The 23,666-nt window shown below is 38.5% G+C and overlaps 1 protein-coding gene across 1 annotated transcript in view; it reads right to left on the bottom strand.

The window, feature by feature from the left end:
- The window catches only part of LOC126470350 (glycine dehydrogenase (decarboxylating), mitochondrial), a 288,221-nt gene that overhangs the window by 69,519 nt on the left and 195,036 nt on the right, over nt 1-23,666 (bottom strand). Inside the window, exon 10 of the mRNA XM_050098138.1 lies at nt 23,063-23,149. Within this exon, the coding sequence (XP_049954095.1) occupies nt 23,063-23,149 (87 nt within the window). The remainder of the gene's footprint in view (nt 1-23,062; nt 23,150-23,666) is intronic.

The following is a 23,666-nucleotide window of genomic DNA, read 5'->3' as shown; positions in this document are numbered from 1 at the left end:
TTAGGTTGTGTGGCATGCTAGCTTACCTGGTGTGTATAGTGTGGTTACTGGGTCCAGAGGGTTTGACATTGCCAATTTGTTGGCCAGTGGGGCACAAGCCCTGCTTTGAATTTTGCAGGAATTTTCTGATATTTTGAGTGACAAATTGGGAGTGACCAATAAGAGAGAGACCCTTGTATGGTAGTTGTCATACATATTATATCCTCCCAAGATGAAGATCCTACTTCAACTTTTGGAGAATATGTTGCGCAGTGGAGTGATTAGGGTGTCCACTTCACTACATGCCTCTCAAATCTTCTTGATTACTAAGGGGAACAGGTCAGGCTGTAGGCTGGTTGTCGATTGATGTGCTTTTAACCATAATGTCATTTTGAAGTCTGTCCATCTGCCTGACTTGCACAGTTTTTCCTGGTTCTCAGGGGCATGACATTTTACAGTGCTTGATTTCAGTCAGGCATATTGTCAAATTCCAGTTGTGGAAGATAGGAAAGTGGTCACAGATATTTTGACCAAATGGAATTTATACGAATTTAAGAGTGCCATTTGGTTTATCGGCCAGAGCTACAGTTTTGTCCAGGCTCCAGGATTCATTTTTGGGTGATGTTGAGCTTAAGTCTGTTTATAACTATCTTGATTACATGTTCATGTATAGTACATTGTTTCCTGAACATCAAGAATACATGCAGCAAGATCTGATGAGGTTACGGGAGGCGGGACTTACCATCAAGCCTTCTAAGGCCAATTTGGCCACTAGGAAATTTCGCTCCTAGATCATTACTCTCCACTGTTGGTATTAATATTGATCATTCATCCACCCAGACCATTCACAGTTTCCAACCACCCAAGACCAAGAAGGACATAGCCCACTTTGTTCGTATGTGCAAATTTTTTAAAAAAAATTTGTCCCCTAGTTTGCTGAACTTGCTGTTCCCTTAAACCAGTTGCGCCAGAGGGGTGAATTGTTTAGATGGACTGACAGCCAACAAGCTGCTTTTGATGCCTTGAAGTTAGTACTGAGTAATGACGCAGTCCTGCCAGTTCCGGACTTTGAGCAGCCATTTGTTGTTCAAACTGATGTGTTTAACTCTGATGAAGTGGCTGTACTGTTGCAGGAGCAGGAGCAGGACAGTGCTGCCCTATCACATATGCATTGAGTTCCCTATCTCCAGCAGAGGACAAGCACTGAATCTATGAGTTGGAGGCTCTTGTGCTTTTTAGCCTCAAGAAATTTAAGTTCTACTTTGAACACCAGGAGTTTCTGCTCAAAACGGACAATCAGGCTAGTAGTTGGGTCTTAGCATGTCTGATAAGACAGGCCGGATCACTCTCTGCATGGTGCAAGTCTCGGTATTTCACTTTTCTATCTGGCACATTAGGGGGCATGAAAATGTAGTGGCTGATGCCCTTAGTTGGATGTTTGAGGATGGAGGGGAAGAAGCCCATTTTCTCTTGAATTTTGGGGGAAGTGTGTGGTGTATTCACAGTGTTGACTGAAACAGCTTCCCTATTTGTCATTTTCATGAATGACAAGAGTCAGGCTCTGACTTAGGGCCAGTTATGCAGAAGTTCATGGCAAGACAGGAATTACTGGGCTACAAATTGCAGAAGGGATCACTCTGTTATTTTACACGGAGGGCTGAAAGGTTAAAAATTTGTCTTCCCCATGAACTAGTTCCAGCAGTCTTTACATACTACCACAAGTCTGTTGTAGGGTGATACCTGGGAGTCTGTAAAACAGTCCACAACATCAAAGAAGCTATAATGTGGTTGTCCTTACATAAGGATGTCCAGAGGTTGACTGGCAAATGCCAAGCTTGCAATAACGCCAAAACTAATCCTAATGGTTGGAGCAGGCTTCTCCAGTCCACCTGTGGTGAACATCCATGGACAAGCTATTCATTGAGTATGTAGGACAATTGCCTTCCACTTAGGGGGGCACAAATATATTTTTGTAGCCATGGACACCTTTTCACTTTATTTGGTTCATGCCTGGCACGGAGGCAATGCAGAAGTCTGCTTTCAGTATTTGACAAGAATTTTTTCTCTGTTTTGGCCTCCTGAGCTACTAATTAGTGATACAGCTCTGGTGTTTGTGTCGAGGGTGTTCCGCAATGCTGATTCCAACATGGAAAGTCTCATGCCACCCCCACATCATATTATCTCCAGATGACCTTCATTGAGAGGGTTAAAGGATACTTATAAGCTGAGGTGATTATCTTCTATGTCAATTCGCAGACGAAATTGGATCACTCCGTGATCTGGTTGAATTTAGCATTCTACTCTACAAGTCATGAAGCTCATAAGATAACACCAGCTGCCCTAGTCAGCTGCCCTAGTATTTTCTTATTCCTTGAATTCACCATTGTCCAATCTCTGATCAGACAATAATTTACTGCCAAGAAAGGTTACTCAGGTAGTCGTTCAGGACAACTGGAGAAGGGCCAAGTTAAATATAGAGCATGTTCACCAGAGAGAAATGGTATGTATAACGAAGGCTGGTGTCCAGGAGGTTTTAAGGTTGGGGACTCTGACTTCATATGGATTTTGGAGGTTATGCCTCACCTCATCTGATAAAAAGGTGTCTGGGAAGTTGTTGCTCCATTTTATAAGATTGTGTCATGTGCTCAAGGTGCTTACTGCTGTCACTCTCCCAATTGAGAATCCTTCAACTGGATGGAACCAGGAAATGCATCTAAGTCACGTTAAGGCTGGTGATTATAATTAGAAGTGATCTCTGTTGCAATTTGTAAACCTCATCCTTGGGGTTGAGGGTGGTGTTTTTTTTTTTCTCCACTAGGGGTACACATGGCATGTGCTGAGCTCTCTTAGTTTGACAGGAGACTGAGCAGTGACTGTCTAGGGTATGACATGCTCGCTTGAAGAGGACAATCTGTCATTGCCTGAGTCCACTTTTTCCGACTGGGTCCAGAGTTTGCCACCCATGTTCTGCGAGTGTGCAGGATGTGTGGAATGCAAGGCCACAGTGCCATTGGGTGAGAGGAGGAGTACAGGCATGACTGTACTGGCACTATGACTTTAAGAGCCGAGGCAGGGAGTTCTCCATTTGGTGAATGGTCATGCAGCCTGACTTGGTCTCCGAGTACGGGCGATAACACGGATGCCCACAGTACATCAGAGCAGTGCCCATCAGTTGAGGTGCAGATGAAAGGTAATGTGAGAAGCAACTCACACAGAAGGTAACCATCGGCTGTGAGAGTATGGCCACACCACCTTTGTGAGTCTGCTACCACCAGCAGGCCCCTGCCAAAGGACTATGCTGGGTGAGCATAATTTTGAACTAATCAAATCATTTTTGCTCGGCTGCTTTCTGTGTGAAATGAATGAAATAATTATACATCACTGTCTACCTGTGTTTGGTATATTGTAAGACTGACACCTATTAATACTCTGAACTGTGTACCCTTGTGTCAGTCATGCTAACCTGGGTCTCTAAGTGTTGTTCGGCTGAACTAGTATTAATTTGAAAGATTAAAAGATCAAGTGTCTCGATCTGTCGTAAAATTCGGCCTCTCATGTTTCACATTTATTAATGAATTTTATTCTTGTTGTCACTGCTTAATAATATTTTTTGAGGGTTATTCAAATTGTGCTGTTGTTGTGTTAACTGGACTTTCATATGCAACTTAACTTCTGGGCCAAGACTAGTTCATGTTGCATAAATAATTTGTATCACTAATCATGTTCTGCTTATTGATAAGCAAATTGTGTTTGCATTAAAAAATGTAGTTTGCTTGCAAATTTCCTTGAATGTTACCAAACTGTTATTGTTCATTCATTGAACTGTAGGCATGGGGTGTTACCTTGCAAACTTTGCACTCACCTATTATTTTAGTTCCATCATACTATGTTATTTCAATGAGGGGGTTTGATTTCATTCTCTGTCATCACATTAAATCAGATCTCTTTTCTTTATTTCTTTTCTTTTTTTTTTTAAAAAAAAAGGTACTATTCAAACTCTGCACAATTCATTCACATTTTTGAATTGTTTGGTCTATTAACTGTCAGAGTTGGCCTTTGTATTTGCATTTGTTGCAGGTGTTTTAAGATACCTTGTATATGTGTTCAAGAAGTGTTTGGCACTTGCATTACATGACCAGTGTGTGCTGTGGCACATCTAGACTAGTGGATGGCACTGGGGTTTGAATCCTGTCTCCCAATGTGCTGCTAGGGAGCGAGTCAATTGTGTACTGCTGAAGCAGCTGTGCTTGTTATTGTATTGTCAAATTGTTACTTTGTTGACCTATTTAATGTAGCACTGAGAGCTCTAACAAGTTGTGTTACTGCAAAAAATGATGTTCAATTTCCCACTGCCTGGTCCTCCCACTTCGCAAGCAAACACTAACAGCTGGTCAATTACCACAGCAAACAAGTTTCAGCCATGAAATATAAATGCAGAATGATGGCATATTACCAGGGAAGAATGAAACAACAAACTGTGCTAGAATACTGTGAAGAATGAGAAGTGTTAGTGAATCAATCAAAACAATCTAGCTTACAAATGGAGAAGTGAGAGAGAGTGAGACTGAAATATTGCAAATGTGGAGAACAATGTTTGATACATCTCTGAACTCCTTTCAGAAAATGTTATGATATGGTCAAAGATCTTCAAATACTCTAATCAACACATCAAGCAATCTAGGTAGGCTGGAAGTGGTAACAGTTACCAATGGAAGTGAAAGTAATTTGTACTGGACATAACAGCTTTAGTGTGGATATACAGAGTTGAGAATATGGTCTCTATATAACTGAAGTAGAGCATCATCACTTCAATACCTAAGAAACTTTTATATTACACATTAAAAATACACAAGCCGATTGAGGAAAATAGATTAATGTAAGTTATTGAAGTCAAGCTAGAGGAAAAAGAGCATGAATTTAGATCAAATAGATGAATCATGGGTCTCATTTCTCACTAATAATGCAGCAGTAACACAATTATTACACACTGTGAAAGCATGAGCTATGTATCAGTCAGATGTGTAATGGAATGTGTAAGACATAAGGATGTACCATGTAAGTTCAAAACTAAGATAAGGCAGTTCTGCCAAGAAACTTAGAACTACACGCAGACCAACTGAATAAGTCTGACTTGATATGAAATTAAGAATGGTGCTAAACAAAGAAGCCATCTATCACCACTCATCTGTGTTGTTGTAATTAATGATATAATATGGGAAGCATTCTACAAATTTAATATTTGCCAATAATTTATAAATATGATGGCGACTGGAAGCAGAAATACAAAAGCACATAGAAAACAGAATCTCTGGGACTAGAACTCACCATCAGTAAAATTAAGACAGCTGATTTTTGTAAGAAGTGAATATCATACAGATTCAAGTGTCATGATATTTTCAAGTGATGAAAAATGTGTCATTGAGACTGCTCTCTGGTTGAAGATGGACACGTTAAAAAGCAGAATAAAGTAGAAAGCTAGATGGAAGACCAAGAACCTCTATAAACACCACACTGTCAGGCATGTGTAACATAAAATAAAGAAGCAAACATACTCCACTTACTTCCTTTTGATAATATGATACATGATTATTTTTTGAGGTAGGCTAACTCTTCAAGCCAAACTGAAGTATTTTAAGCCATAAAGTGTGTAATATGAACTATTTATAGTGTGAATTATGTTTACAGAATGAATTCAAGAATGTAATGCCAAGGCCTGTTCAAGGACCTGATGATACTAACTACTGCCTTCCAACATATTTATTCCTTAATGAAACTTGTCATATATAACACATTACTTTTTTGAACCAACAGATCAGTTTGTGTAATCAGTACTAGAGATAAGAATAATTTGCATAAAGGTTTAAAGTCACTTTTCTTTGGTCTGGAAAAGTATCAATTATTTAGAAACACATTTTCAATAACGAAATTCAGTTTAAGAGGAGCCTAAAGGATTTATTGGTTGCCCGGGCAGCTAGCAGAAATGGTAAAGACTGCCAGCCTTGCTTGTGAGATTAAGGCAGAGCTCACCATCTGCAGCATTGTTGACAGAACCGACTGTGGTCCTTTGGTACAGAGTTGAGTGGAGCATCTGAATCAGATGCTCAATCAGTTCTATGACAGAGTAAGCTGCAGATTCCTTGACTTGCACCATCGGGTGGTGGGTTTCCAGGTTCTGTTTAATAGGTCATAAGTCCATTACACACAGGAAGCAGCTACACGGGTAGCAGGGGCTGTGTGGAACAGACTGGGCAGTTTTTTAGGTTAGAGGGTCTCAGGAAACCACAGAAAGGGTGTCCGTCAAAAAGGGGGCTGGTAAAACACAGTAACGTAGTTGTAGAAACAATTGGTATTGCAGTTGTAAATTGTTGTAGCTGTGTTGGGAAAGAACCAGAGCTCCAAGCCCTAATAGAAAGCACTGAAGCTCAGATAGTTATAGGTATGGAAAGCTGGCTAAAAACGGAAACAAATTCAGCCAAAATTTTTTCAAATGACCTAACAGTGTTCAGAAAGGATAGATTAAATAAGTTGGTGGTGGTGTATTTATTGCTGTCAGAAGTAGATTACCTTGTAGTGAAATTGAATTAGATAGATCCTGCGAAATAGTATGGGTAGAGGTTATACTTGACAATCAGACTAAATTATTAATTGAATAATTTTACTGACCCCCCTGACTTACAAAATATAGTAGCTGAACAATTCAAAGAAAACTTGAGTGTCACTTCACATAGGTACCCGACTCATACAATTATATTCGGTGGCGACTTCAATCTATGCTGGAAAAATTATATGTTTAAAGCCAGTGGCAGGCATAGAACGTCATCCAAAATTGTACTGAATGCTTTCTCAGAAAATCACTTTGAACAATAAGTTCATGAGCCCAATCGAAGCATAAATTGCTGCTAAAGCATACTTGACCTCTTAGCAACAAATAATCCTGGACAAATAGGGAGTATCATGATGAATACAGGGATTAGTGACCACAAGGCAGTTGCTGCTAGGCTGAATACTGTAACACCCACAACCATCAAAAAGAAACACAAAGTACATCTATTTAAAAAAGCTGATAAAAATGCTCTTAACACCTTTTTAAGAGACAGTATCCACTCCTTCTGTTCTGAGCATGTAAGAATAGAAAAGATGTGGAATGATTTTGAAGAGATAGTACCAATGGCGATTGAGAGATATATACCACATAAATTAATAAGTGATGGTACCGATCCCTCATGGTACACAAAATGGGTCAGATCACTGTTGCAGAAGCACCAAAATAAGCACACCAAATTTAAGAGAACCCAAAATCCCCAAGACTGGCAAAGTTTTGCAAAAGTTTGAAATATAGCGCATGCTTCAATGCAAGATGCTTTTAATACTTTCCACAATGAAACCCTGTCTTGGAATCTGGCAGAAAACCCAAAGATATTCTGGTCATATGTAAAGCACACCAGTGGCAAGAGACAATCAATACCTTCACTGTGCAATAACAACTGTGAAGTCACTGATGACAGTGCCACTAAAGCAGAGTTATTAAACACATTTTTCCGAAACTCATTCACCAAAGAAGATGAAGTAAATATTCCTGAATTCCAATCAAGAACAACTGCCAAGATGAGAAACATAGAAGTAGACGTCTTCAGAGTAATGTAATGAGTGTATGGCACTGGTGGCCGGGAGACCTCTCGTGGGGCGGTTCGGCCGCCGCTTCACGCCACTACGGCAACTTGCGAGTGAATGAGGATGAGATGATGATGAAAGACACACAACACCCAGTCATCTTGAGGCAAAGAAAATCCCCGACCCCCCAGGAATCAAACCCGGTCTCCCCATGTGTGGGGAAGCGACAACACTACTGCAAGACCAGGAGTCGCGGACTCCTCGGGGTAACGAAATAGCTTAAATCACTTAATAAAGGCAAGACCTCCAGTCCAGATTGTATACCAATCAGGTTCCTCTCAGAGTATGCTGATAAAATAGCTCCATATTTAGCAACTATATACAACCACTCGCTCACAGAAAGATCTGTACGTAAAGACTGGAAAATTGCTCAAGTCACACCAATACCCAAAAAGGGAAGTAGGAGTAATCTGCTGAATTACAGTCCCATATCACTAATGTTGATTTGCAGAAGGGTTTTGGAACATATACTGTATTTGAACATTATGAAGTACCTCAAAGAAAACGATTTATTGACACATAGCACGGATTCAGAAAATATCATCCTTGCGAAAGATATCTAGCTCTTTACACTCATGAAATAATGAGTGCTATCGACAAGGGATGTCAAATTGATTACATATTTTTAGATTTCCAGAAGGCTTTCGACACCGTTCCTTGCAAGCATCTTCTAACCAAACTGCATGCCTATGGAATATCACCTCATCTGTGCGACTGGATTCATGATTTCCTGTCAGAAAGGTCACGGTTTGTAGTAATAGATGGGAAGTCATTGAGTATAACAGAAGTAATATCCGGCATTCCCAGGGAGGTGTTACAGACCCTCTATTGTTCCTGATCTATATTAATGACATAGGAGACAATCTGAGTAGTCCTCTTAGATTATTTGCAGATAATGCTGTCATTTGCTGTCTTGTAAAGTCATCAGATGACCAAAACAAATTGCAAAATGATTTAGATAAGATATCTGTATGGTGCAAAAAGTGGTAATTGACCCTGAATAAAGAAAAGTGTGAAGTTATTCACATGAGTACTAAAGAAACCTGCTGAATTTCGATTACTCGATAAGTCACACAAATCTGAAGGCTGTAAATTCGACTAAACACTTGGGAATTACAATTACAAATAACCTAAATTGGAATGATCACATAGATAATGTTGTGGGTAGAGAAAACCAAAGACTGTGATTCACTGGCAGAACACTTAGAAGCTGCAACAGATCTACTAAAGAGACTACTTACACTACACTTGTCTGCCATATTCTGGAGTATTGTTGTGCGGTGTAGGATCCACATCAGGTGGGACTGATGGATGACATCGAAAAAGATCAAAGAAGGGTGGCTCATTTTGTATTATCACGAAATAGGGGAGATAGTGCCACAAACATGATACGTGAATTGGAGTGGCAATCATTAAAACAAAGGTGTTTTTTGTTGTAATGGGATCTTCTCATGAAATTTCAGTCACCAGTTTTCTCCTCTGATTGCGAAAACCATCTGTTGGCACCCACCTACCTACACAGGGAGAAATGAACATCACAATAAATTAAGAGAAATGAGGGCTTGCACAGAAAAATTTAAGTGCTCGTTTTTCATATGTGCTGTTCGAGAGTGGAACAGTAGGAGCTTGAAGGTGATTCATCGAACCCTCTGCCAGGCACTTAATTGTGAATAGCAGAGTAATCATGGAGATGTAGAAGTAGACTTCCAACTCCACTGATGGCTCAATGAATGTACATATTATTAATAATATCAAATAGTTTTACTGTTATGTAAAATCTGACTTCTGCATGTCTTCAATGGATTAATGTGATCCATTTATGTAGATGTTGCAAACGACTTTCTATTCAGTGATGAGAGGCTACAGGAAATCTTACCTCAGTATATATACATTTACATGTATGTGACAGGTTTGGTATTACCTCTTAAACGAAAATATGTTTCAGAGCTTTTGCCTCCTTTCAGATCCATTAGGACCAATCCACCTAGGACGTGTGTAAGGAACATTAGTACATACCAGTACCTCTTTTTTGTAATATGTGCTATGTCTTCTAATTTCATACCATGATCGACATGCTTGAGAATATCCACACTACTGATCTAAGAGATGAAAATTGTATCTAATCTAATATAATAACATGCTTTCTTTTGCAGCTTTTGTCAGTGAGGATGGTGAGCATGGTCACTAAAATATAGAAAAAGATGTCTGAATCTTTGTGAACTAAACAGACAAAGTTAATAGAGTAATTAAAAAGCATCTAACAGATACTATTAACCCTAGAATAAGATTTTCACTCTGCAGCGGAGTGTGCGCTGATATGAAACTTCTTGGCAGATTAAAACTGTGTGCCGGACTGAGACTCAAACTCAGGATCTTTGCCTTTCGTGGGCAAGTGCTCTACCGACTAAGCTACCCAAGCACAACTCACACCCCATCCTCACATCTTTACTTCTGCCAGTACCTCGTCTCCTACCTTCCAAACTTTACAGAAGCTCTCCTGCGAACCTTGCAGAACTAGCACTCCTGAAAGAAAGAAAATTGCGGAGACATGGCTTAGCCACAGCCTGGAGGATGTTTCCAGAATGAGATTTTCACTCTGGAGTGGAGTGTGTGCTGATATGAAACTTCTTGGCAGGTTAAAACTGTGTGCTGGACCGAGACTCGAACTCGGGACCTTTGCCTTTCGCCAGCAAGTGCTCTACCGACTGAGCTACCCAAGCATGACTCACGCCCCGTCCTCACATCTTTACTTCATATCAGTGCACACTCTGCTGCAGAGTGAAAATCTCATTCTGGAAACATCCCCCAGGCTGTGGCTAAGCCATGTCTCCACAATATCCTTTCTTTCAGGAGTGCTAGTTCTGCAAGGTTCGCAGGAGAGCTTCTGTAAAGTTTGGAAGGTAGGAGACGAGGTACTGGCAGAAGTAAGGATGTGAGGACGGGGCGTGAGTCGTGCTTGGGTAGCTCAGTTGGTAGAGCACTTGCCAGCGAAAGGCAAAGGTCCTGAGTTCGAGTCTCGGCCCGTCACACAGTTTTAATCTGCCAGGAAGTTTCATATCAGCGCACACTCCACTCCAGAGTGAAAATCTCATTCTGGAAACATCCCCCAGGCTGTGGCTAAGCCATGTCTCTGCAATATCCTTTCTTTCAGGAGTGCTAGTTCTGCAAGGTTCGCAGGAGAGCTTCTGTAAAGTTTGGAAGGTAGGAGGCGAGGTACTGGCAGAAGTAAAGATGTGAGGACGGGGCATGGGTCGTGCTTGGGTAGCTCAGTCGGTAGAGCACTTGCCCGTGAAAGGCAAAGGTCCCAAGTTTGAGTCTTGGTCCGGCACACAGTTTTAATCTGCCAGGATGTTTCACTATTAACCCTAGTACAGGCAAACTTCAATTAATTCCACAAGATGAACTAATAGTGCTTTCATAATAAAAGCTGAATCCTAGTAAAACTACTAAAGGTTGCAAAAAGAAGCTAGTAATGTTCAAATTAAATGTGAGTGCCCCTCAAAAAAGATGGCCATACCTACTTGTGAAAGATACCCAATGAGGAATTACTAGATCATCTACAAAGAGAATGCTACTGAACACCTTGGAAAGGAAGAGTTCCAAAAGGAGACAAGATGCACTTAACCACTGATCCTTGAGCTAAATACACTGTGCACCACTTAATGGAGTAAGTTCTAGACTACTGGCATGCAAACTGTTCTCAATTAATCAAAAATTGTACACTGGTTGGTGCTGAATGTGAAAGATTACTTTTTTTGTACCTAAATGTTTCAAATGTTGTGACCGAAGTCACAACCAAATCATGACAAGCAGAACAGCAGCTCTGTTCCTACTGTTGGGAAAATACTCATGAAAGGAAAGATTACAACAAGTGGAGTGAAAAGCCAAAGGGTATGCCATGCCTTAAAATAGGAAACTAATGCTCACATGTACTAAAACACTGTGCCATCTATCAGTGCCTCCTAGAAAAAAGCTCAGACTGATTGTGGGTGTGTACTGTGATACAAATACTTTTCAAAGGTGGCACAACAAATTTTTAAAATCAACATATATGCAATGGATTGCAGACTGAGTGCAGTCTTGAAGCACATAAGTCACATTTCATGATTGCATGAAATTAGTGCTGAGCAACTGTGAGGCTTTAGCAACTCTGAATTTGCATCCTTTGAAAACTCTGAATGAAAACTGTCACATGATACCATCCTTTCCAAAACCTGACAGAGACAAAAGCCATTAAAATGACATAACTGACTACATTTATTGACTAGTGGAACACTGAAGTATGCAATAAGAGGCAGCTTGGGATGTGAAGAGCCATAAATGAGCATTTTTTTCAAGCTCAGCTGTCATTTAGCATAAATGAAAGAGAGTCTATCTTAACAGAATTAGGACACTATGAAAGTAATCATGAATTTGATCAAGATTTTGACAATTAATAGACGAGATATCCCAACACAGGACCCAGAAACTTCATTATTGGTATTACAACATGGCAAATTGAACTACCACACAAGGACACCTAACATCAAACATGGTGGTACTCTCAATGATTAAGGGTATATCTGGACAAAATTGTACCAATGATCTACGTATCAGTGACATGGGAACATGTTATTCACCTGAAACACCAAAGATAACATCAGTTACATGTCTTTGCTAACAGCATGCATCAGCACGTACACCCTTTTCCCTGCAAATGCAAAATCCTAAGAAAACTGCATGTTTGACTATCAAAGAACCCAAACCAGATGTACTGACACATAGAACACAGTATCACACTGAGTAATCTGGTGGATTCTGTCACTGTCCAGGCAACCATGAGATTTTTAACATGTTGCACACTCAAAGTGAGACACAGTTACTTTTGCTCAACACCAATAGTTAATGGCAATTCACTTAAGTGCAATAACCTCACTACTGACACTAAATTCTTTTATAATTTAGTGAGACACGTTGTTACACATTAGCATAAGTTTTCAAACCTGAAGAGGCATACTCATTGCTTGATTTGCGATGGTACTCACTGGTGCGCCGAACTAGTACCTCTAATGAAAAAACATCAGAACTGCAGATTTTGAGATGTGGTACAATACTTGATACGGTCAAAGTGATACAAAACAAATGTTGTATTCACACTTTTAAAATTCTCAGAAAAATGTTAAAATAAGGTTTTAAGAAGTCTAAATTTCAAAAACATTCCCTGCAAAGTCTCAGTACTGGAACCTCTTTTTTTACAAATTAAACACAGTGCGTACTAAGATTTTGTGGTGCCTGTTTGCTGATGTAGCTAATGCAACAATGATGGGATGCCTCTCTCACTATCTTTATCACTGAACTGAGACTTGATATCAGTGGTTCATTATGAATGGGTCTAGAGGGTCCAGACAGAAGGTACTCTATTTTTACTCCTTCTTAAACTAAAATGTTCTCAGATTTCACTGAATCTGTTTATAATAGTGAACAGCTAGGCAACACTAAATCTACATGAGTGGGAAATTATGTAAAGTGATAACAATCAATAAATGTTCATGTGTTTGTTAACAAACAACTTTCTAATTATTCATCATACATGCATGTGATATTGAGGCTCCTTACTGTTTTCAGACTATCCATAAGTAACAGAATCTGATACTGTCTGCAAAATTATCAAAGTCTAACCTATCCATGCCAATTTACCAAATGCAAACCTGTGTACTGAACAAACTTAGTCCTCAAAACAGTTAAGAGTCAGAAACTATACACAGTCCTTAAGAGTCTAAACTGTGCGGCTAATTTTCTATGTCAACCAATGAAACTGCCTGCTAGACATGCCCCCCCCCACACACACACATTATAAACTATAAACTAGTATTTGAATAATCTTTAAATGAGAGGAGTGTCTTATCAAAACTGGCCACAAAGAAAGCATCATTATTTGGTATACAATACCATAATATTATTCAATCGTGTGAAAGGGCAGATCACGAGCTTTGATGTGGTGTATGGTAATGAGACTGGGTTCTAATTTTTGATTCTATTCCCAGTGATCAAATTATAGTAATTCCTTTTTGAGACAGCCAAGTGACAGTCTTTCAGATATGGGGGTGATGTGTTCTATTTGTTGTGGCCCATCAATCACTTTGTCTCACACTAGTTTCATTTGCTGCACTGGAATTCTCTATGCTAATTGCATCTATGCTATTATTTTTTAACAGTACCAAGACTACAAGAGACACAATAACTTCATTATTTTTGCCTATAAATACTTTATCTACAATTCTGCGTCTGGATTCTTATTTTACATCATATCGCTTTAAATTTTTATTGATTTTCTAAGTTCATGAACGTTTATCATGTTTTAATACTCCATAACTGACTAAGAATAAAGCTGTCACTTACTGCCTAATATTATTCTCTTTGTATCCATGAAAACTTTCCACTGGTATATGACACTACTATATAATTATATTGGTTCATATTCCTTCATTATATGAGTGGTGGTTTGTTAACTCTTGCAGCACCTTGGCGGGCCAGTGCACATGATCTATGTTCTAAACAAACAAGATTTGGGCCAGTTTGACAAAATGAACTATTTCATACCACATTTGGATTTAATGTGTTGGTACCATTTTAGTTATGATAGATACAATACTTAGCTGTTGATGAAGCACACGATACATTGGAGCTTTTACAACAATAACTATTCACTGTTTATGATTGATAAGAACATCTCTGTCTGTCCTACTACATAAACATAATATTCATTCTATTAATTGCCGGCTAAAACAGAAAAGAATATATGGGAAATTAATTTTGAAAGAATGTACATTAGAAACATTTGTAAAATAAAGGAAATGCAATCACTTACTCATACCTATAGAGGAATGATGCTTGGCACACAGAAACAGGTAATAGGAAACAGATAACACTAGCTTTATTTCTCTTACTCTTTTTCTAGTGAAAGTACACACATTCAGGCATACAACCACATAGGCACACAAATGTACACATTTGTAGTAGCAGCAAAACTGATTATTGAATATCAGTTATCGAGAGTAATTTTCTAGGTAAATGAAGGTGGGGAAGTGGTAGGGAAGGACACACAAGGCAGGTCTTTTGCTAGATGATTCAGTGGCTGCACAACAAGATGAAAGAAGTTCAGAGGGTAGAGCATTAACAGATAGAGAGAGGAAGAGGGGGGAGAGATTGGAGGAAAGTAGAGGAAGGTGGTGGTGAAGAGGCAGACAGGGAGGGGAGAGATTAAGGGAGATGGCTGGGAAAAAGGGGGAGAGGTGTGGTGGGGAAAGGAGAGGAGATGGAGACAGAGTACATGCATTGGATATGAAGGTTGTTGGTGGGGAGAGGGAGGAGAGGGGGGAGAGTGGTGGGAGAATGTAAAACACAATCTGGATGGAGAAGGAGTTGTGTGGACAGAGGAGAAGTGGAGAAAGATAAAGTGAGGCAGCGGGAAACAAGTTAGCAGGGGGTTTGTGAAGGCACAGGATATGGCTGGAGAGCCAATTCCCATCTGTGTACAATTGAGGAACTTATGCTGGAAGGCAGTATAAAAATTGTCCCTGTAGTGAATCAGCTACCCAATATTCCTGTTGTTGAACATGTTGCGCACTACAACACTAATGACTGCAGCATCTGCTTCACTACCCACCATTTGAATACTTTTTCCAGCACAAGTTTCTCTGAATTATGCAAGTGGGAACTGCCTCTCCATCATATGCTGTTGTCTCACAATCCCCCTAGCCTAAACCTCCACTAACTTTTTTTCCACTGCCTCACCATCCCTTTTTCATTTTCTCTTCTGTCCACATGACTCCGTCAACATCCAGATAATGTACTGCCTTCCTTTACCACTCTGCCTTCCTTACTACTACTCCCCCCCCCCCCCCCCCCCCAATGTGGGAGAGCACACTCTCTCTCTCTCTCTCTCTCTCTCTCTCTCTCTCTCTCTTTTCCACCATTTCCACCATTCTTCCTTACTCTCTCCTCTCCCTGTCTCTCTCTTCACTACCACCTTCCTCTCCTTTCCTCCCTTCCCTTCCCCTCTCTCTATCCATTAGTGCTCTACCCTCTAGAACTCCTTTCATCTTGTGCAGCTGCTGAATCATCTGGTGAAAGACCTGCTCACCCCACCCTGCTACCCCCTCCTTGCCTTGTGCATGCTTCACTCTCCCATCCTCACCTCCATCTCCCCAGGTAACTTTTTTGATAACCAACATTCAACAGTCAGGCTTGTTACTACTGTCAGTGTGCATGTTTGAATGTCTGTATGATAGTGTGTGTGAAAAAGAGCAAGAGCTCAAAAGTTAGTGTTAAATTTTTTCCATTATGTGTTTCTGTGGGCCACACTATAGTGCCACATAGGCACAATCTAATCTATAGCTCATGCATAAATAAAGAAATTTGATTAACAAATATTAAAATAGAAACTGTGTAATGGATACACAAATTGTGATGTGTTCAATATTAGCAAACTACTGCATAGTCCTCACACCAAGCACGGCTTTCACCTAAACTATGAAGAGAAAAAGTCTGTGTCATTGTGTCAGTGAAATAAATACACAAAGACTTGAGTGGATTACAACTGTCTATGAATGTAGTGGTTTGAATAATAACAGGAATTTTTTAGGATAAAGACAGTGACTCGACAGGCAATAAGCCTCTTGGACTTGAGCTAGATACTACAAGCAACACTCGAAAGGGTGAGGGTTTACAGACATAATCAATAAACACAAATTTGTTACTTTGATGCAAATGAACATTTGCTCCATTAGGAACAAAATATTAGAATTAGAAAATTTTTGTAAAGTTGGAAATGTTGATTCTGTAAGTGTATCAGAACATTGGATAACAGAAGATCAGGTAGAATATTTTGTTCCGCAAGGTTATACTGTTTGTGACATTATGTGTAGACATGAAAGAAAAGATGGAGGTGCACTAATATTTGTTAGAGATACTGTAATGTTTTCTTAGACACATGTTAGCTCTTACTGTACTGAACTAGATGGAGAATTTAGCTGTATAAGACTTAGTCAGAGAATACCATAATTATTAGTTTATATGGACCTCCAGGAGGAGATGTAAATATATTTTATGAAAGATTTGGACTGTTTAAGAGAAAAATTTTGAAAACTAAAATAAATGTAATTACTGTGGTGATTTCAACACTGAAATCACCAGCAAGGATGAACATGTTACAAAAACTTTTTTTTAATACATTAACACCTCTAAATCTACACTGTAAAAACTACAGGCCCACACAGAATAATGCCTGCTTGGATAATATAATAGTTAATTTTTCTATAGCTATGTATGATGTCAGGCTTGTTAGTGGAACACCAGCAGACCATGAACCCTTCGTTTCAACATCCTGCTTGATCAGTTGTCTAAGTCAGATACATCGGCCAGCATGAAGTCTAGTGCTACTTGAATAAGGGGCTAGAAAGATGAATATGTTAATCTATTTATTGACAGATTAGCTGATGTTAGCTGGGACTTTGTATAAAACACAACATGGGAAGGGTGCTGGAGAAGCAGTGTTTGATAATTTCCAGGAAAAATTTGGTGAAATATGGTACTCTTGTTCACTATTAATCAAAATTAGCCCTAAGCATAAACAGAAAAAGAAACAGCTAAAATGGTATACAGATGAGCTGGCTTATATTAGGGAAGTTATGCTCATATTGTATAGAATATATAAAAATTCTTGTACACAAGAGCCTGAGCTGCATGACACCACATACAGAGCTTATTTACAATGTAAAAAGAACTAAAAAGACAAACTGACCCTGGCCAAACAACTTGTTTGTGAACATTATATAGAATGTGCTCCCAACAAAAGTAAAATAACATTGGCCATCAACAATGAAGAAAAGCCCCAAGCCAACACACAAAATGCAGTACTGGACCCTGAAGAAGTAAATGACTACTTTATAACCTGTTTGAGTAAGCTGAAAGACAGAATTAATAAAAATGGCACTTGTGCTTTAAATATCATTGGTGCTGGGCCACCTAAGGGGTATGACTTCCACTGGAATGTTGTCGCCCCAAGGACATTATAAAAGTTGTGTAAAGATTCTCAAACTCCAAAAGGATGGACTGTTATTGGTTCTCCAACTACATGATTAAAAAAATAATACATCTCATCTGTCAACCTCTTTCTATCATCTTCGGTATGTGTTTAGAATCTGGAGTTTTAATTGATGCACTCAAAATTGCTAAAGTGATACCTGTCTTTAAAAAGAGAGATAAGCATCTGCCCCAAAACTACCAACCAATTTCTATTGTCCCAATTTTCTCCAAAGTTTTTGAGAATCTAACGAACAACAGGCTTAATAGTTCTTTCGGAAAGCATGATCTCCTCTCCAACAGACAGCTTTGAATGCAACATGGCAAAAATATTACTATTGCTATCACTGAAGTTGTTAACCAGGTGTTAACCGCATTTGAACATAAGAAACTAGTATCAGTTGTACTTTGTGACCTCAGCAGAGCCTGTGTACTGTTTAACACCCTACTTGCATCTTATGGCATACACAACCCATCTTTGAATGTAATCAAGGAATACCTAAGCAACAGAAGACAGTTTGTATCAGTCAAAACCAGATGCTTTTATTTGAAGGAAGTTTGGGCTGGAGTGCCAAGTGCCACAGGGCTTGGACCTTGGTCGCTTTCTATTCATCACCACAGTTAACGATCTGCCTAACCATGTACAAGAAAATTCCATAGTGTGTTACGTAGATGACAAAACACTGCTCAGTACCCATAATGACCTGTCAAAACTGCATCTGGGAACAAAGGAAAAATTAGAAGTAGCAATGAACTAGTTTTCTTCCAGGGAACTCCTATGCAATCCTGATAAAACACAGGAACTAATTCTGTATCTGGCTGCAGGCATGAAAAATAAATCTGTAAAGCTGTTAGGCTTTCACATCAATTCAAAATTAAATCAGGAGGAACACATTAGCCATGTCTGCAAGAGAATATCAAGAGTAAGCTGTCTCAAGTGGAAACTGACAGATGCCGTCACTGGTGAGTATCTGAAGGTTGCATATCTTGGCCTATTTCAGTCACATATTTCCTCCAGCATACTGTTATGGGGACATTCCAGCTATGTCAGTGAAACTCTGAAAATCCAAAATGTAATCAGAATAATGAGCAATGTTACACCTAAGGAACACTGTTGTCCCCTCCAGATATTAATTCCTGTTAATCTATTCATATACACAGTGTTGCTTTGTGTCAAAAGCAACATAAATGAGTTCAATACCAGAGAGATGATACACTCTCACAATACCAGACGCAAACTGTATCTTGATATACCGAGATACAGACTCACAATGATTGCAAACTCACACAAAATAGCATGCTTAAAATGTTTTAATAAATCTTCAATACCTGCTCAGACATTGCCCTACAATATTTTCAAAGCTAAGATGTATGATTGGTTACTCAAATGTTCATTTTAGATGCTAGCCAAAGTATTTGAAATAAACATGATTGGCATTAGTGCTTAAGGATATTTCTAAAAAATGTGGAACTAAAGTGTAAAAACTTCACTGTAAAAATTATTCTTAATTGTATACGCAATGCCCAAACCTATGCTGCTGTAAGAGCTCAATGGTGAATAAACTGAAACTGAATACACTACAAGTAAGTGGTTGCCTTTCCTTTATTTTAAATATTTTTCAATCTGGAATTTCCATTATTGTTATGTGTCAGATACAATGTAATGTTCCAGTATTTAATTTATTCAGGTAACAGCAAATGTGACCAAAACTTGTGAAATTATGAAATTTTACTTAAGCTAATCTTGACTACAGTTCATTATTCATTATTTAAATAGTTGCCTTGTGTATTCTCTGATATTTCCAAACAAAAGAACATATAATTTTGTTTAAATTTTTACTCATCTAAAAACCAGATGTACATGAAATAATTAAAATGACACTAGAGGTGCCTAGAATGTTCTGGTGGACTTTCACAGGTTATAAATACTGCAAAAGACATGCCAAGTAGTCCATACAGTTCAGCTTGTTCAAATGGTTCAAATGGCTCTGAGCACTATGGGACTCAACTGCTGTGGTCATTAGTCCCCTAGAACTTAGAACTACTTAAACCTAACTAACCTAAGGACATCACACACACCCATGCCCGAGGCAGGATTCGAACCTGCAACCATAGCAGCAGCGCGGCTCCGGACTGGAGCGCCTAGAACAGCACGGCCACTGCGGCCGGCAGTTCAGCTTGTTCTCAAATGTTAAATATGCATGTCATTTTCTTCTAAATGCATTCCAGGAAACAGTCCTTTGTCTCTTCAGTTTCCTTTGTGCAGTTTGTACTATTAAATGACTATTCAACATTGTTTGGGACAGTTTGTGATGACTTTTATAAAGTGATCTTATGCTATGTTTGAAAATGCGACTGTTTCAAATGAGTTTTATTTTGAGCAAATATGCTACTGAAAATCAGCCATGGATTGAAGGAATATAAATCTCAATTAATAACTCACAAAATGTCTTCATTCATATACATTTCAAGCCTAGTTACCCTGGACAAGAAGGAGTTTTTCTGCAGAGGTCATCTATAAAAGGTGAGTATACAATATATTAAAGATTAAATTTTGACCAATTTTCTTACCCATAAGTATAAAATAAGCCATAATTGTGCTGAGTTTGCTAAAAGATGTTATGAACTATTAAGATTCTATTCAATATTTATGTTCAATCGTTCATTATTTCCCATACTTATTTTCAAAATTGAAGATGGTAATGCTTAATTGGGAAGTGAGTTAAGTGAGTTATTTCAGTGTGCAGACAACAGCTGCGCTGGTCATTGCTGGCAGCAGGAACCACACCCTGGCCTTCTACCTTTGTATGTTTGTCTGTTTGTCCATCACTCTGGACAGATATGTGACCATCTCCACCATATGCAGTATTTCACTACAGTCATGTCCTCATTTCTGCTACACATTGCAACTGCCAGTCGGACATAAGTGTGAGTCAGAAGACTGCAAACTTTAACCAGTTTGAAATACCCTCACAGCAAGAAACTGATATTCGCTGCTCTATCATTAATATAGTGAGTAGAGATCTAGATAATGCTAGAATGATGGTTTTAGGTAAAGGATTGAATGCTGCACCCACGTCAAAAGTTTTGCTAATACTTGCTGACAATACCCATTGAACAAATGGCCACAATTTCCACTGATTCAGCAAATGAAATTTACTATGCTGCCATGAAAGCTCATGCAGTAAAGAGTAATACATCTGTGGGAGAGGGGGCTACACTGTGTACACTTTGACAGGATACTGTAACAATGGTTCTTCCAGCTGATAAAGTTGATACTACTGTTTTATTGTTTTGTGATGACCATTGTGATAAGATGTATAGTTTATTGAGTGATAGCATGAGGCAATAACAAAAACTGCTTCCTTTTCAACACATCTCCTTTTCCTGTGTAGGCTGTGTGAAGTTTGAAACCAAGTGCTGTGGCTTTACGGGCTCCCAAAAATCCATATGAAAGATGTTCCTCAGTGACCAGTAGTGAGCAACAATGTGTCTGCAAATTACAACTATGCCAACTATGTACCATCTTCATTAAGACCTCTCACAGGAAAGTGTGCTCATCATCTTCATAACTCTGCAGATTTTATCAGTGGACTTAAATCACTCGGGCCAAACAGTTTTGATTTATTAGCTTTGACGTAGTTTCCTTATTCACCAAGGTTCTCCTTTCATTATCTTTATGTCATATTGGCAAAAATTTTGATAAAGAGGTTACAACTTTGTTCAAATATGTTTTCACCTTAACTTAGTTTTTATTTAACAACAAAATTTTTGAACTTGTTGCCCTTGGTAGCCAATCTGTGTATGGAGGACTTTGAGGAAAAGGCACTGGAATCTACTAGTTTGAAGAGCACAGTATTTTCAAGATATATTGACATGTTGGTAATGTTGTCCCCATGATAAATCACAGTAATTTTTAAAGTACATAAACATCATCCATGGAAATTTATAATGAAAATTGAAAATCTAGAACATGTTTCATTCTTGGATGATTTGGTTTGGTGCAAAGATGGTGGCTCCTTGGAATATACAGTTTATCAGTGTCCGGCTCATATAGAACTGTACTGGCAAGCAAATAGCTGCCACCATCCTGTGCTCAGAACTTTGATTGACAGCAAATGTAGCATTGATAATGAGAGCAGTCTGCAGAATGAGTTTCTTACCTAAAAGGAGTTTGTGAAGCAAATGAGAACTCTGCCCAATAGACACGTAAGGTGTTACTAATAAAATCAGAGCTGGACTCTAGGAAAATGGAAGATGATAGAGGGAGATTCAAGTGCATGCCTTCCCTCCCACATGTGGGAAAAATGGTTGGATCCTTAACAAGCGTAAAATGAAACAGATCTCTCACCCTCCACCAAAGCAGCAGGCATTTTGGGTTTCATCAAAGATGACTTGATGCTCTATAGGCTGGGGTTTACAAGATCCACTATGAGTGTGGCCTATCATACATCAGGCAGATGACAAGTACAGTACATGAGGCTGCGTGGAACACCAAAGGTGCACCTGGCTCTTACATCCCAATAAATAAGCTGTGGCAGAGCACTTCTTCAACACCAGTCACCCTATTTTTGCAGTACGACAATGTAGAAGCTATACTTCATCTTTTTCAGGCTAAGGGATGGAAGAAACAGTAGAAATCTGTTTGGTATAGAATGTAATTAACAGATACTGGTTTCAGCCTGTACAAAGCATGGAATTGAACACTGTCCTTAATAAACTGACTAAGACATCACTAAAGTGCAGCAACTAATGGCACATCAATAGTCCAGCATTGTTCAACAAGCTAACAACAGATTCAGTTTATGCAAAGCTCCTTTCTGCTGAATGACATCTCTGTGGCCACATGTACAATGGCATAGTCTGTGGGTTTAAAAGGGTAGAATGAGCATTGTAGCTTCAGTCTGTTGGCTCACCTGGAAATTGCAGAAAGTTACACAGCTGAAATATCAGGAGAAGAAATAGAATTTCAGTGGTTACACACCTGATCTAATGGATCATTCATTACACTGTGTGAACTTCAAGGTGCATAGGGGAGATAATATTTTCCATGAGGTACAAAATGAAATGTTAATGTTTTCATTTTTCTTTCTTTGAGCATATATACAATTTAATGTTACAAATAAAATAAAAATTCATGTTCTAAGTTAACATGTCTGACAGGATTAATCTCTTTTTTTTTGTTTTTGCAAAAGTACTTAATCAGTTAGACACATTTTGTGAATGATGTATCGAATGCACACAAAAAGCAGATTCATTTTTTTGAACTTTTATAATAATAGAAGTAGTAACACTAGCTTACTTAAACAGATAAACAGCAATTCAGATGCATAATATATTCAGTACCTACCTCTTCTGCTGTTAATCGGGACCCAAAGATCCACAGTAAATCATTTATATCTTCAAGCCCTACTGTCTCATCCAGAGACACACCTATCTGAAAAGAATACTAATGTGAGAAATTTTTACATACAAATGAAAATATTACACAAATGTTGGCAAAAAATGTATATATACTTCATTGAAATTATCTTTTCTATTTAAATGCATTATAATTGTAATTACTCATGTGAGTACTGGTGAAGAAAATTTAGGTGGAAATTCTATAGAGTGCTTTAAATTGATGGTGAAGTAATATTCCTAATATTTGTATTGTACTTGCAATTTTGTATTGTAGCTTTTTTTCTCAATACTTTACATTTTTAATATTATATTAGCCCATGCTATTTTTCTCACTTTCTTCATAAATAAAGCACTGACAGAATGTCTGAATCAGTTTTATTAAGATTTGTTTTGCAGAAATGGAAGTATTATAAGCTGTTAATTATGGCTAAATACCACAAATGAAACAATTTTTTCTCAAATAATTGATCAAACATAAATTGCAATGGAAAAATACTGAATTAATTAAAAAAACATGTATCTCACATTTAGCTATCAAATTTTATGACTGA

Source organism: Schistocerca serialis, chromosome 3, assembly GCF_023864345.2.
Source record: "Schistocerca serialis cubense isolate TAMUIC-IGC-003099 chromosome 3, iqSchSeri2.2, whole genome shotgun sequence".
In the NCBI taxonomy this organism is placed as follows: Eukaryota; Metazoa; Arthropoda; class Insecta; order Orthoptera; family Acrididae; genus Schistocerca; species Schistocerca serialis.
This window is presented reverse-complemented; position numbering and strand designations above follow the sequence as displayed.